We start from the raw sequence: 16,902 nt of genomic DNA, 5'->3' as shown, positions 1-16,902 counted from the left end.
TTAAGAATTTTTTTTTTTTTTTTCACTAAGGTTAGAATAGGGGTAGGGGTAGGGTTAGGGTTAGGGGTAGGGTTAGGGGTAGGGGTAGGGTTAGGGTTAGGGGTAGGGTTAGGGTATTTTCAGCCATTTTAGCCCTAAAAAGCTTCCTAGGAAACACACAGTCTCTGCATAGAAAACTGCATAAAAAAAGGATAAAAAAACGCATCAAAAAACGCATCAAAAAAGGACAAAAAAAGGACCAAAAAAAGGACCTGCGTTTTCTGCCAAGAGCTGCAGTTTTTTAAAAAAACTGTCCTGAAAAAAAAAGGATGGAAATCCTGAACGTGTGAACATACCCTAAGACCGAAACGTTTTACTACAGTGAATTGCATTAAATAACCATATTGATCACTTAAGTTGAGTGCCGGGTTTCCTATTATCATTACTAACGGTGTGGGAACCTACCCTGGTGCCCTCAATAGTTGTGCGCATGGTTCTTATTTTCATTACGAGTTCATAGACACTAAATATGTCTAGGTTCTTTTTTATCTAAGTGGTGAAAAAAAAATGCCAAAGTTTGCTAAAAAAATGCACAATTTTCCAAGACCCGTAGCATCTCCATTTTTCGTGATGTTTGGTTGCATTAGGGCTTATTTTTTGCAGATATGTTCTTTTGATCGCCCGTTATTGCATTTTAATTCAATGTCGCGGTGACCAAGAAAACATAATTCTGCCGTTTTGATTTTTTTCTCGCTACGCCGTTAAGCGATCATGTTAATCCTTTTTTTTTTTTTTTTATAGATCGGGCGATTCTGAACGCGCCGATACCAAATATGTGTAGGTTTGATTTTTTTTTATTGTTTTATTTTGAATGGGACGAAAGGGCAGTGATTTAAACTTTTATATATTTTTCTATTTTTTAAAACTTTTTTTTTAATTTGGGCGATTAGAACTTTTATGTTTTATTTTTTTCATATTTTTAAAAACTTTTTTTTTTTTTTTTACTTTTGGCATGCTTCAATAGCCTCCATGGGAGGCTAGAAGCTGGCACAACTTTATTGGCTCTGCTACATAGAGGCGATGCTTTACATAGAGGCGATGCTCTGTTCGCCTCTGTGTAGCAGAATTGCTATGAGCGCTGACCACAGGGTTTCGTTCACAGCAATCCAGCATCAACAACCATAGAGGTCTCAAGGAGACCTCTTGTTGTCATGCCGACGCACCGATGACCCCCGATCACGTGACCATTAAATGCTGCTGTCAGAACTTGACAGCGGCATTTATTTAGTTAACAGACACAGGTGGATTGAGATTCCACCCGCACCTATTGCGGGCACGTTAGCCGTTCAAAACAGCTTACAGACATGTCCCGGCTTTGATGCTGATTCACCACCGGAGCCGCATCAAAGCGGGGGTACTGACATCGGACATACTATTCCGTCCAATGTCAGTAAGGGGTTAAGATTATTGTACTTATTTTTATTATGTACACTCCTCCTCACATGTACAGTGCCATGGAATAAATGGTGCTACAACAATAAATAATAATATTGCTGTGCGGCTGCCGAAGAAAGGGAGCTGAGTAGCCTATCCAGTAACAGAAGTTGTCAAAATGCTGCGCAAACATACTATATCTACTCTGATTGATGTCACTTTAGTGGTGAGTGGCAATAATATTTTGAAATGTGGAGACTCCAAGTTGGGTCTCCTTTATGTGTGTTGCCTGTAGTGAAAGGGATGTCAGAGGTCCGTTATACTATGTCTACTATGGGGAAACTGATGCCACATTTCCTGGTGTCTGACCCTAATTTTTGGAAATGTTTAGACTCCAAGTTGGGTCTCATTCATGTGTGTTGCCTATAGCAGCAGGGTTCCCAGACCATTAGGCCTACACTTACTTTCTATCACCAACATGTGTTACTATCCTTACATTTTTGTAACATTAGTGGTCTATGAAGCTGAAATTTGTGCCACCTGAGTGTGGCTGAGCAGAAAAGCAATTTGAGCTGTTGCATGAGGTATCAGGGATCCCAGCACAGCAGGGCATACACCTATCCCTCACACACCTCGTTTTAATTGAAACTTCAATTCAAAGGTGTAAATGCTGTCTCAGATCCTGAAACCTCATGCATGGACCATGGCTGACTGCTGCTGTGCCATTAGCAAATTTTTACTGTTGGTGAATTGATGCCATTGATGTTAGTGGTGTCTGCCCCTAATTGTTGGAAATGTTTGGACTCCAAGTTGGGTCTCCTTCATGTGCGTTGCCTGAATTTGCCAGTGCTCTCCTGTCTCTCATTCTCCGGTTACTGATCTGTCATGACTCTTTTGTTGGGTGACCAGTACCAGGGGCTCCTTCCCTGTTCCTAACGCTAGGGGGTGGCCTAGCTCACCCTGTTCCCCAGGTTACTTCTGAAGGTGAATATGTCGGGGCCATGCAACTTTCGTTATCTCTTGAAACCACCCTCTATCTGTACTCTTCCCCCACCCAGGGAACTGTAATACACCAACCAGACGAACAAGGTAACACGAACAGGGGAAACGGAAAATGCCAGGCATACAAATATTCACTCAGATATAACAGAGAAATGCATTGGAAAGTGGAGGATGGAGTAATACCAAAGTACGAGAAGAAAGAGAATTATTTCACTTATTAAACCAAGCAACAGTCACAGATAAACCCACCAAACGCCTTCTCATATAACCACCAACTACTATCCTCCCAGCCATGCAGCATAAGCTATCTCTGACGATGTGTGTCAGTCATGACCCAGATTATACAGGGGATATGAGTGGCTAACCATACTCAGCTGAGAGCCCTAGCTCCCAACATGGCCGATTAACCCCTGTACTGCCAATAGAAATTTACACAGTTTAAAAAGAAGATGAAGTGCTTCTATTCAGCGCAGGAGTAGGAGCATTCAAATGCTGTGTTCTTCTGGCTCCTCTCTGTCACTGTCCCGTGACATGATCAATCTTTACGCATGAACTGCTGGTCCAAGCTTTGGAGACACAGCATTGTATCTTAATTAACTAGATGTCTATTTTTCGCAAGCCAGGAAGAATAGACTGTTATCTATATGTTGACTTTTGAATTTGTGTTTCTTTCTGGTTGGTAAAGAAAACAGACTTTTGCTTGCGTAAGCCAGTAATATTGACTTGTAAGTTGACATTTGATATATCATATTGTGCTCTTATCCTTGATGTCAAGCGATGTTTACTGATATGCTAATTATACATTGTCAGTGCCAGGTAGTTTTTCGGCATTCAAAGCAGAGGAGGAAAATCTATGCAACTAGATTACATAATCAAACAATGCGAGTTGGTCTTATCAGCATTACTTGTAAATGCTAAATGAAGGACACTTTTGTTAAATATAAAAAGATGTGGTGTGCCTCTTAAGAGTCAGAGAGAAAGACAGAGATTCAGCCAAGACATCCAAACACCCAGAGACTCTCTATGGGACAGCAGCCAAGACATCATGTCTCCATCATGAGGGACACAGATTTGGCATTCTACAGGATACCAGCTTTGGAGACCACGGCCTCGCCTGGAAGAATACAGATCTGCTCCATTGACCATAGTGAATCCATGGATATGTTTGAAGAAAGAAGAAAGCCAGGATTGGGACTCGCCGGTCACCTGGCTGCATGGAAATGTTCGGAGAAGCCAAGTTGTGACCCTCAGGTCAACTGGCTTTTTACCCAAATGGACTGTCATCTTCCTACTCTTGTCATTACGTTCTCTCTGTGTGCGTGCCACAGGTGGGGTAATCGGCCCTGGAAAATCTGAAGTAACAGCTGCTATTACCCCGGCAAGTGAGTGGAAGGGTGAGACTCTAATGTGCACCATCTTGGGTACTGTGCTGGGACTCTTCTACGTGTTATCTGCCTGTTTTGTGGTTCAATAAAGTATTGCCACACTGTTTTACCCTCACCCAATGTTGTCCGAGTAGCATTATGCCCATGTTAGAGGGAGAGTGGGCGTTCGGTAGGACGATCCCTGGTTAATACAGTTTCGGCTAGCGGACCTGGGCACCCCTCGAAACCCCGTGTCTTCACACAAGCCCTGTCCCATGCATTAATGCGGCGCAATTATACTATTTGTGCCCCTGAAGGTGTTGTCCATGCGTTTGGTTTTGCCTCCCATTGAATTCAATGGGGTTCACGTATGTTTGACCAACTGTTCGGCGAACATCAGAACTTTCCCCAAACCAAAATCGAACCAAACCTTGAAAGGTTTACTCATCTTTACATACAAACACTGAATAAAATGTCAATGTCTTACATGTGTCCATCAGTCAGAACATATAACTGCCAAATGATATGTTAGTATCTACAAATATCCAAACAGAGAACATAAAAGGGCTGAACAATATCTACATGTGTCCAACAAAGAACATAGAATGGCCGAACAATTTGGTGACCAATATGGTGAGGTCTTCATGTGTCCAACATAGAGAACATACAACTGGTGACCAATATGATGATATCTACATGTGTCTAACATAGAGAACATACAACCGCTGACCAATATGATGATGTCTACATGTGTCTAAAGGAGACAATATACTACTGGTGACAAATATGATGGTATCTACAGTACAGACCAAAAGTTTGGACACACCTCATTTAACGATTTAAGTATTTTCATGACTAAGAAAATTGTAAATTCACACTAAAGGCATCAAAACAATGAATTAACACATGTGGAATTATATACTTAACAAAAAAGCGTGAAACAACTGAAAATATGTCTTATATTCTAGGTTCTTCAAAGTAGCCACCTTTTGCTTTGATGGCTGCTTTGCACACTCTTGGCATTCTCTTGAGCTTCAAGAGGTAGTCACCGGGAATGGTTTTCACTTCACAAGTGTGCCCTGTCAGGTTTAATAAGTGGGATTTCTTGCATTATAAATGGGGTTGGGACCATCAGTTGTGTTGTGCAGAAGTCTGGTGGATACACAGCAGATAGTCCTACTGAATAGACTCTTAGAATTTGTATTATGGCAAGAAAATAGCAACTAAGTAAAGAAAAACGAGTGGCCATCATTACTTTAAGAAATGAAGGCGTCAGTCTGAAAAACTGGGAAAACTTTGAAAGTGTCCCCAAGTGCAGTGGCAAAAACCATCAAGCACTACAAATAAACTGGCTCACATAAGGACCGCCCCAGGAAAGGAAGACCAAGAGTCACCTCTGCTTCTGAGAATAAGTTTATCTGAGTCACCAGCCTCAGAAATCACAGGTTAACAACAGTTCAGATTAGAGACCAGGTCAATGCCACACAGAGTTCTAGCAACAGACACATCTCTACAACAACTGTTAAAAGGAGACTTTGTGCAGCAGGCCTTCATGGTAAAATAGCTGCTAGGAAACCACTGCTAAGGAAAGGCAACAAGCAGAAGAGACTTGTTTGGGCTAAAGAACACAAGGAATGGTCATTAGACAAGTGGAAATCTGTGCTTTGGTCTGATGAGTCCAAATTTGAGATCTTTGGTTCCAACCACCGTGTCTTTGTGCGACGCAGAAAAGGTGAACGGATGGACTTTACATGCCTGGTTCTCACCGTGAAGCATGGAGGAGGTGTGATAGTGTGGGGGTGCTTTGCTGGTGACATTATTAGGGATTTATTCAAAATTGAAGGCATACTGAACAACCATGGCTACCACAGCATCTTGAAGACACAAAAGAGCATAGTAGAACCAAAAACACTCAGTTTCAAAAAAATCACAGTAATCCGCAAGTGCTAGTAAAAAGATGTAAAAAACAGGGTATTTGGTTGATACGTTTTTTGCAAAAAATGTATACTAAGCTGCTCCACCAAACATCAAGGTATACCCATATCAGAGCAGTCCTAACTGATGTATGCAATCCCTATCTGATGTATTTAAATTTAAATCGTCCTTCGGGAATTCTATAGGGCATGAGGTTCACTCTTACATGTGGCTCTGTCAACACGTCATGCTCAATCATCTGCGTATGCCCTGGCAACTCTGATATCAGGTCATGGTTATGCGGCAACAGTTCCAGACACTATTGTCTCTGGACCGGCGTGAGAGTCTCTGCAACGGTGACATTTTCCACTGTGGCTTTGCGACTGGCTCCCAGGCATGAGGTTTTCAGTGATTCCCAATCTCGCCGTGGCTTGAGCAAGTTCACATACCTAACATACCGTTTGGTGCGGCTTACTTCAGCCTGGCTGGTGTACCTTGTATTTTACCTCACTCAGTTTCTCCATCACCTCGTATGGTCCATGCCACTTGCCTAGGAACTTGCTCTCCACCGTGGGGATAAGTGTTGTGAATTCCGCTCTTGGGCTCCCTCCGGTGGTTTTAAGTGGAATGGCTGCTCCTTGGATTTAGCAGTCAGCAGCTGCTTCCACTGATTGTCTATTCTGCTCGGCTATTTAGCCTGGCTCTTTCCTTCAGCTTGTGCCACTTGTCAATGGTTCCTGGTTGGATTCACATCTCTCTTGGATTTCCCTGATATCCTGACCAGTTCAGCAAAGATAAGTCCTTTCTTTGCTCCTTTCTGTCCACATGTTGTGGACTTATTCGTTCTGTGCATTCTATGTTTTGTCCAGCTTGTCAGTATGGATTAATTCAGTTAAGCTGGAAGCTCTGGGAAGCAGATTTACCCTCCACACCTTTAGTCAGGTGTGGAGATTTTTGTAAACTCTGTGTGGATTTTTGTAGTTTTATATACTGATCGCACAGTATTCTATCCTGTCCTATCTATCTAGCTAGACTGGCCTCCTGTGCTAAATCCTGGTTTCATTCTACGTATGTTTTTTCCCTCTCCACTCACAGTCATTACTTGTGGGGGGCTATCTATCTTTTGGGGATTTTCTCTGAGGCAAGATAGTTTTCCTGTTTCTATCTTTAGGGGTAGTTAGTTCTCAGGCTGTGACGAGGTGCCTAGGGAGTGACAGGAGCATCCCACGGCTACTTCTAGTGTTGTGTTGAGCTTAGGGACTGCGGTCAGTACAGGTACCACCTCCTTCAGTACTCGTCCCATGTTGCTCCTAAACCACCAGTTCATCACAGTACAAGTGGCCAAAAATGAATCAAATGCATCTCAAAAGAAGGAAAAAAAAATTCTGAGCCATTTTTTTTTCTGTGCTCTGTTTTGTCTTTTTTTTCCTCTTGATCTCTGGGTGGTTCAGGATTTATGCTCTGGCATGGATGTTCAGGGTTTGTTTTCTCGTGTGGATCAACTTGCTGCAAGAGTACAGAGTATCCAAGATTATGTTGTCCAGACTCCGGCTTTGGAGCCTAAAATTCCTACTCCTGATTTGTTTTTTGGGGACAGATCCAAGTTTTTGAACTTTAAAAATAACTGCAAATTGTTTTTTGCTTTGAAACCCCGTTCTTCTGGTGATCCCATTCAGCAAGTTAAAATCATCATATCCTTGCTGCGTGGTGACCCTCAGGACTGGGCATTCTCCCTTGAATCAGGGGATCCGGCATTGCTGAATGTAGACGCATTTTTTCAAGCGCTCGGATTATTGTATGACGAACCTAATTCTGTGGATCATGCAGAAAAAACCCTGTTGGCCCTGTGTCAAGGTAAGGAAGCGGCAGAATTATACTGCCAGATATTTAGGAAATGGTCTGTGCTCACTAAGTGGAATGAGGATGCTCTGGCTGCTATTTTCAGAAAAGGTCTCTCTGAAGCCCTTAAAGATGTTATGGTGGGCTTCCCTAAGCCTGCTGGTTTGAGCGAGTCTATGTCTCTGGCCATTCAGATTGATCGGCGTCTGCGCGAGCGCAAAGCTGTGCACCATATGGCAGTGTCCTCTGAGCAGAGTCCTGAGCCTATGCAATGTGATAGGATTTTGACTAGAACAGAACGGCAGGAATTCAGACGTCAGAATAGGCTGTGTTTTTACTGTGGTGATTCTGCTCATGTTATTTCCGATTGCCCTAAGCGTACTAGGAGGGTCGCTAGGTCTGTTACCATCAGTACTGTACAGCCTAAATTTCTTTTATCTGTGACCCTGATTTGCTCATTGTTGTCCTTTTCTGTCATGGCATTTGTGGATTCAGGCGCTGCCCTGAACTTAATGGACTTGGAATTCGCCAGGTGCTTTGGTTTTTCCTTGCAGCCTTTGCAGAGCCCTATTCCTTTGAGGGGCATTGACGCTACACCATTGGCCAAGGATAAACCTCAGTACTGGACGCAGATGACCATGTACATGGCTCCAGCACATCAGGAAGATTGACGTTTTCTGGTGTTGCATAACCTGCATGATGTTGTGATACTGGGTTTTCCATGGTTACAGGAACATAATCCAGTGCTGGATTTGAAAACTATGTCTGTGACTAGTTGGGGTTGTCAAGGGGTACATAGTGACGTTCCTTTGATGTCAATTTCCTCTTCCCCCTCTTCTGAGGTCCCTGAGTTTTTGTCGGATTTCCAGGATGTATTTGATGAGCCCAAGTCCAGTTCCCTTCCTCCACATAGGGACTGTGATTGTGCTATTAACTTGATTCCAGGTTGTAAGTTCCCTAAGGGCCGACTTTTCAATCTGTCTGTGCCAGAGCATGCCGCCATGCGGAGTTATGTTAAGGAATCTTTGGAGAAGGGGCATATTCGGCCGTCTTCGTCACCATTGGGAGCGGGTTTCTTTTTTGTTGCTAAGAAGGATGGCTCCTTGAGACCCTGTATAGATTATCGTCTTCTTAATAAGATCACGGTCAAATTCCAATACCCCTTGACTTTGCTTACTGATTTGTTTGCTCAGATTAAGGGGGCTAGTTGGTTTACTAAGATTGACCTTCGAGGGGCATATAATCTTGTTCGTATTAAACAGGGTGACGAATGGAAAACTGCATTTAATACGCCCGAAGGCCATTTTGAATACCTCGTGATGCCATTCGGGCTCTCTAATGCTCCATCTGTGTTCCAATCTTTCATGCATGATATTTTCCGCAATTATCTTGATAAATTCATGGTTGTATATTTGGATGATATTTTGATTTTTTCCGATGATTGGGAGCCTCATGTGAAGCAGGTCAGGATGGTATTCCAGATCCTTCGTGATAATGCTTTATTTGTGAAGGGGTCTAAGTGCCTATTCGGAGTTCAGAAGGTCTCTTTTTTGGGTTTTATTTTTTCTCCCTCGTCTATGGAAATGGATTCTGTTAAGGTCCAAGCTATTCATGACTGGATTCAACCCACATCTGTGAAGAGCCTTCAAAAATTTTTGGGCTTTGCTAATTTCTATCGCCGTTTCATTGCCAACCTTTCCAGTGTGGTTAAGCCCCTTACTGATTTGACGAAGAAAGGCGCTGATGTGACGAATTGGTCCTCTGTGGCTGTTGAGGCCTTTCGGGAGCTTAAACGCCGATTTACTTCTGCCCCTGTGTTGCGTCAGCCGGATGTTTCTCTTCCTTTTCAGGTTGAGGTTGACGCTTCTGAGATTGGGGCAGGGGCCGTTTTGTCTCAGAGGGATTCTGATGGTTCTTTGATGAAACCGTGTGCTTTTTTTTCCAGAAAGTTTTCGCCTGCGGAATGCAATTATGATGTCGGCAATTGGGAGTTGTTGGCTATGAAGTGGGCGTTTGAGAAGTGGCGACATTGGCTTGAGGGAGCTAAGCACCGCGTTGTGGTCTTGACTGATCATAAGAATCTGATTTACCTCGAGTCGGCCAAGCGGCTGAATCCTAGACAGGCTCGATGGTCCCTGTTTTTCTCCTGTTTTGATTTTTTGTTCTTGTATCTTCCGGGATCTAAGACTGTTAAGGCTGATGCCCTCTCTAGCAGTTTTTTGCCTGATTCTCCTGGAGTCCTTGAGCCGGTTGGCATTCTTAAGGAAGGGGTAATTCTTTCTGCCATCTCCCCTGATTTGCGGCGGGTGCTTTGGGAATTTCAGGCTGATAAGCCTGACCGCTGTCCAGAGGGGAAGCTGTTTGCTCCTGATAGATGGACAAGTATGGTAATTTCTGAGGTTCATTGTTCAGTGTTGGCTGGTCATCCTGGGATTTTTGGCACCAGAGATTTGGTTGCTAGGTCCTTTTGCTGGCCTTCTTTGTCGCGGGATGTGCGTGCTTTTGTGCAGTCCTGTGGGACTTGCGCCCGGGCCAAGCCTTGCTGTTCCCGCGCTAGTGGGTTGCTTTTGCCTTTGCCGGTCCCTGAGAGGCCCTGGATGCATATTTCCATGGATTTTATCGCGGATCTTCCTTTTTCCCAGAAGATGTCTGTTATCTGGGTGGTTTGTGATCGGTTCTCTAAGATGGTTCATCTGGTACCTTTGCCTAAGTTGCCTTCCTCCTCAGATTTGGTTCCATTGTTTTTTCAGCATGTGGTTCGTTTGCATTGCATTCCGGAGAATATTGTGTCTGACAGAGGTTCCCAGTTTGTTTCTAGGTTTTGGCGGGCCTTTTGTGCTAGGATGGGCATTGATTTGTCTTTTTCTTCGGAGTTTCATCCTCAGACAAATGGCCAAACTGAGCGAACTAATCAGACCTTGGAAACCTATTTGAGATGCTTTGTGTCTGCTGATCAGGATGATTGGGTGGCTTTCTTGCCATTGGCCGAGTTTGCCCTTAATAATAGGGCTAGTTCGGCTACTTTGGTTTCACCTTTCTTTTGTAATTTTGGTTTTCATCCTCGTTTTTCTTTGGGGCAGGTTGAGCCTTCTGATTGTCCTGGTGTGGATTCTGTGGTGGACAGGTTGCAGCAGATTTGGACTCATGTAGTAGACAATTTGACGTTGTCTCAGGAAAAGGCTCAGCGTTTTGCTAACCGCTGTCGGTGTGTTGGTCCTCGGCTTCGTGTGGGGGATTTAGTTTGGTTGTCTTCTCGTCATGTTCCTATGAAGGTTTCTTCCCCTAAGTTTAAGCCTCGGTTTATTGGTCCTTATAAGATTTCTGAGATTATCAATCCTGTGTCTTTTTGTTTGGCCCTTCCAGCCTCTTTTGCCATTCATAATGTTTTCCATAGATCTTTGTTACGGAGATATGTGGTGCCCATTGTTCCCTCGGTTGATCCTCCTGCCCCGGTGTTGGTTGAGGGAGAGTTGGAATATGAAGTTGAGAAAATTTTGGATTCTCGTTTTTTGAGGCGGAGGCTTCAGTATCTTGTCAAGTGGAAGGGTTATGGCCAGGAGGATAATTCTTGGGTTATTGCCTCCGATGCCCATGCCGCCGATTTGATTCATGCTTTTCACTTGGCTCGTCCTGATCGGCCTGGGGGCTCTGGTGAGGGTTCGGTGACCCCTCCTCAAGGGGGGGGTACTGTTGTGAATTCCGCTCTTGGGCTCCCTCCGGTGGTTCTAAGTGGCACTTTTGTGAGTTCTGCTCTTGGGCTCCCTCCGGTGGTTTTAAGTGGAATGGCTGCTCCTTGGATTTAGCAGTCAGCAGCTGCTTCCACTGATTGTCTATTCTGCTCGGCTATTTAGCCTGGCTCTTTCCTTCAGCTTGTGCCGCTTGTCAATGGTTCCTGGTTGGATTCACATCTCTCTTGGATTTCCCTGATATCCTGACCAGTTCAGCAAAGATAAGTCCTTTCTTTGCTCCTTTCTGTCCACATGTTGTGGACTTATTCGTTCTGTGCATGCTATGTTTTGTCCAGCTTGTCAGTATGGATTAATTCAGTTAAGCTGGAAGCTCTGGGAAGCAGATTTACCCTCCACACCTTTAGTCAGGTGTGGAGATTTTTGTAAACTCTGTGTGGATTTTTGTAGTTTTATATACTGATCGCACAGTATTCTATCCTGTCCTATCTATCTAGCTAGACTGGCCTCCTGTGCTAAATCCTGGTTTCATTCTACGTATGTTTTTTCCATCTCCACTCACAGTCATTACTTGTGGGGGGCTATCTATCCTTTGGGGATTTTCTCTGAGGCAAGATAGTTTTCCTGTTTCTATCTTTAGGGGTAGTTAGTTCTCAGGCTGTGACGAGGTGCCTAGCGAGTGACAGGAGCATCCCACGGCTACTTCTAGTGTTGTGTTGACTGCGGTCAGTACAGGTACCACCTCCTTCAGTGCTCGTCCCATGTTGCTCCTAAACCACCAGTTCATAACAGATAAGCATTAGCAAGCGGTCCCCAGGCTGGAACTGCCTCACTCTCGCAGAACGGTTATACACCCTTGTCTGTGCCTCCTGTGCCTGCAGAAGATGCTCCTTCGCGATTGGTATCACTTTTGCCATCATGTCCTGTAACTAGGCAACATGCTCTATGACGCTCCCGTGTGGCGTTACCTCGGCTTCCCAGGTTTCCTTGGCAATGTCCAGGAGCCCTCGTGTATGTCGACCATAAAAGAGCTTGAACGGTGAGAAGTCAGTAGAAGCTTGTGGGAACCTGGTGTCAGCCTCCGGCTCTTGAGCAACCCCATCTATCACAGACACATTTTCAAATGCATTTTTTATGGTAAGGTCCCGCACCTGAGCAGAGCCAAAATTTTCCCCAGAAACCCCCAAATCAGGAACCTCGGCCTCACTGACCATTGTCTCCTCCTCGTCACCTGCCAGGACACACAAGAGGAACTCCTCCACCTCTGGCTGTGATGGGATTTGATCAGGATTGAGTTGGCTTCTGTCTGAATCACTTCGTATCCCAGCCTTTGCTCACAAATCCCAAAAACAGGCTAACATCCCGCCCGATTATCACGGGGTGTAGCTAGTCTCTCACAACCCCGACCTCATGGGACTCAATGCCACAGTTTGTTTTTATATACACTCTGGCAATGGGGTAGTCCGTGGCATCGCCGTGGATACAGCAGACACCCACATGCTTCCCTGATATCAACTGGTGGTGAAGTGTGGCCCTTATCAGGGTCACCAAACTCCCCGAGTCCAATAGTCCTGACACCAGTACCCCATTTATGGTCACGGGACATGACTGAGGCCCATCTCCTGGCTGATTATCCACACTGCAAGCAGGATAAGCAAAATATGAGCAATGCCTGCCTAGGCTGCAATCCATCTGCTCAAAAGACAAAGGACAATGGGCAGCAATGTGTCCAGGACCATGACACTGCCAACAGATCAGGTCTTTACCAGCAGTCTTTTGCAACCCTTCAACGATTCCTTGGGACCTCGGACTTCCCCCAGGGGTGGCTCTGCTACCCCTCTTTTGGGACTCGGGCTCCCGCTGGGCACCCCAGTAAGGAGATGCACCACTGCCAGGCTTCCTTAGGGATCTCACCACCTGGTACCTTTTCTACTAGGCAGACTAGGTCATACGCATTTCGGGGATCTCCCTGGGCAACCCATGTCTGCACCGGCCTTGGTAGGGAATGGATAAACCTGTCCATTACAACCCGCTCCACCATCTGAGCTGGGGTGGAGGACTCTGGCTGCAACCATTTCTGCACCAGATGCAGCAAGTCGAACATTTGGGAGCGAGGTTTTTCAACCGCAATACGCCCAGTGATGAACCCTTTGTGCTCAGACAGACATAGTCACCCTGAGCGTGCCAGTATCTCAGTTTTTAGTTTGGCATATTCCCTGGAATCTTTTAAGGCCAGGTCATAATAATAAGCCTCACCGATTAGATAGGGGCCAGCACCTCCACCCCCTGGTCTGGGGGCAGTCTCTCTCGCTCCGCTACCAGCTCAAAAACAGAAATGCCTCTCTCATCACCTGGGATCATTTTCTGCATCTTACCGCCTTCCGGACATGCGTATCGTCTCCTGGACTTGAGGGCTGGGCTTCCAGTCTTCCACGAACTGCCTCGGCAAGCAACTCGATCTGCTGCTGCTGTAGTCTGAACTGGTCCTGATGCTGTTGGTGCTGCTGTTGCAGATGCTGGATAAGCAACTTACTCGTCTCCTGATGCGCCAGCTATTGCTGCTGTGCGCTAACCAGATGCTTGAGCAGATCCTCCCTGACGTCGTCTGCTGGCTTGTGGCCTCCTTTACACAGAACATCCAGCTTGACCACAGCTGCTACTGGCATTACGGGAACGTTGACAGCATTCTAAACACCACTTGTGGTAGTTCAACTCACATGGCGGTATTAAAAGGAAGAAAAAATGGGAACACAGTCTCTTTAAATCTTCGTTGGTTTACTATAAGGCAGCATAAACCAACATGAGGGGAAAATAAACTCAGCCTTTCCGGCTCAAACAGGAAAACAACAAAAAACAAAATTCTGCAACACAGTCCATATGTTGCGAGTGGCACGCTGCTCTGGAGCAATACCGGTTCAGTCTCTCTTTCACACAAGACACCAAATCACTGGAGACTCCTCTCTCCAGTCTTGCTGAACCCAGACTGCCTGTAGAGCCCATTTATTTAAACCCCAGACCCTGTGACTGACCACATGATCATGACATGACACAGGTCCTCAACTTAAGTATATATTGCAGCAAGGTTTATTGTAGTATGAACAATAAAACGTTTCGGTCTGTGATGACCATCATCAGTTACATAATGTTCAATAGCAGAAGTAGACCGTAGATAAGTAGTGCCGTTTGTATAAGGCAAGTATGGGGCTTCAAGCGCAATGCAGATCGCTATAGGAGAGAGTGAATGGTATTAGTACCTGGAGCAAACGTGCTCCCTGACGCGGAGTCCACCGCTCGTCTCAGGGAGCACGTTTGCTCCAGGTACTAATACCATTCACCATTCATACCACATTTTATTGTTCATACTACAATAAACCTTGCTGCAATATATACTGGAGTGCTGGGTTTACTATCTAGCATCTATATGGTTTGGGAACCTAACCCTTGCACCTTCCTTTATTTCGTATTTGTGCTCACGCTGTCTTTTCCATACATGACACAGGTCCCAGCAGCTCTGTAGAAGATAAAGTGGACCTCCTCCCACCCGCTCTATCAAGTTTCACATGAAACCAGCCCAATATGCAACTTTGACTTAAAACTAAGAACTGATACCACTGATACATATCCTAAATTTAAACACCGGGATATAATCCCATATTTATAAGGACAATACAAAAATTACCAGGACACTCCAAAATAGCCAATCCTACAAAAACCAAGGAGTAAGAAAGTCCCATATGCAAGTATAAGACATTAAACAGTAAGTTTATTAAACATATAAATCACGCACATACAAATCAGCAACACAGGGTACAGGGATGATGCGTATACAAAAGACACTAACACTGTAATAACACCAAAGGCATAGCAGGCGGATAACCTATAACCGAATATAGTACAACATACATCCCTAAAGTGCTTAGTGCAAAGTAAGGTGCCAAGATGCATGAGGCTATATCCCTTCAAAATATAGTAATCGTAACGTGTACTCAATCCTATATAGGGTTATCAAGGAAAGTAAATAGATAGAAGTAGGTACACCGCCAATCTTACCCATATAAATGTGCCAGTGCGTGTCGCCAGCAGCCCCGACGCGCGTTTCGCGTTGGGCTTCCTCGGGGGGCTGTAACCCTGACAACATGTAGTGTGCTGGAGGAATATTGAGCACAGTGACACAAATCTCCCGTGTATTACTTTACCTGTGACTGTCACAGAACATACAACTGGTGATATCTACATGTGTCCAACAAAGAGAACTTACAACTGGTGAACAATATGATGATATCTACATGTGTCTAACAGAGAGAACATACAACTGGTGACCGATATGATGATATCTACATGTGTCCAACAAAGAGAACATACAACTGGTGAACAATATGATGATATCTACATGTGTCTAACAGAGAGAACATACAACTGGTGACCGATATGATGATATCTACATGTGTCCAACAGTGAGAACATACAAATTGTGATCAATATGATGATATCTGCATGTGTCCCACAGAGAGAACATACAACTGGTGACCAATATGATATCTACATGTATTTAATAGAGAGAACATACAACTGGTCACCAATATGATGATATCTACATGTGTCCCACAGAAAGAGCATGCAACTGGTGACCAATATGATGACATCTACATGTGTGCCACAGAGAGAACATACAAATGGTGACCAATATGATGACAGCTACATGTGTCCAACAGAGAGAACATACAACTGGTGACCGATATGATGACAGTTACATGTGTCCAACAGAGAGAACATACAACTGGTGATCGATATGATGTCTAAATGTGTCCAACAAAGAGAACATACAACTGGTGACCAATATGATGATGTCTACATGTGTTCTTTGGGGGAAACTATTAGTGCTCAGCAACCTGACACCTTCTGAGCAATATGACGATGTGAACGGACAACCACCGAGCTAGACGGTGAAGCCAACACGTCCACCACAAGGAACGAGTAACAGTGTAACAGTATAATGAGGACAATGCCCAACACTTAGGAGAGTCTATGCGAGAGGAAAACGATTAACTTTTACTGTGGCCGACACAGGGAACATCATAATAAGGACCAAGATGCCGTACATAAAGAACATACAACTGCTTGGTAGCATGTCATACACATCCCGCGTGTCCTGCACCAATAGCAGACTTAATGGCAGGAATTACACAAATTACCTAGTGCCTATAAGTCTGAAACATGCCCATAGTGATAATATCTGACATTTTCTGCAGACTCTTATACACGGTGCAGTGCCCCCATTATTTCCATGGTAACCAGTGCAAAACCAGTTATCCATGACCCAGCGGTCAGAGTGAAGCATTGCTTTGCATTAATGAGTTGGCAAGGACTCAGACCACACTCCTAAAAGCAATGAGTTCACCCAACAAGCAGGAGCAATCTCGGGTACACTTAGACACTGATTTATGCCCGAGCCCGTCCTTGCACATGACAACTCACTTTTCTTGCACGCTGGATTGTTGTTATCAAATCCGCAAGGAGGGAAGTCGAGGGGCGGGACGCCACTCCCCGGCCAGTGGATGTCCCGTCCTGGTACCCGTACAATTCTCCGAAGGGTCCCATTGTATATGGCCACAATCTAGGAGCAGAAGAAAGATGCAGGTGAGCACATTCTGGCCTCACCATCTTACAAGCTGATGCTCTGGTAC

General features: G+C 44.7%; 1 protein-coding gene across 3 annotated transcripts in view; it reads right to left on the bottom strand.

Annotated features, from left to right (window-relative positions):
* NPR1 (natriuretic peptide receptor 1) overlaps positions 1–16,902 on the bottom strand; it is a 288,426-nt gene that overhangs the window by 87,823 nt on the left and 183,701 nt on the right. For 2 of the 3 annotated variants that reach the window (XM_069768091.1, XM_069768098.1), the window contains exon 6: positions 16,694–16,832. The exons of the other annotated variant lie outside the window; for it this stretch is intronic. In XM_069768091.1, the coding sequence (XP_069624192.1) occupies positions 16,694–16,832 (139 nt within the window). The remainder of the gene's footprint in view (positions 1–16,693; positions 16,833–16,902) is intronic. 3 annotated transcript variants of the gene reach the window in all.

Source organism: Ranitomeya imitator, chromosome 1 (assembly GCF_032444005.1).
Source record: "Ranitomeya imitator isolate aRanImi1 chromosome 1, aRanImi1.pri, whole genome shotgun sequence".
Lineage (NCBI taxonomy): Eukaryota > Metazoa > Chordata > Amphibia > Anura > Dendrobatidae > Ranitomeya > Ranitomeya imitator.
Note: the sequence above shows the minus strand (reverse complement) of the source record. Positions and strands in the feature narration are given on the sequence as shown.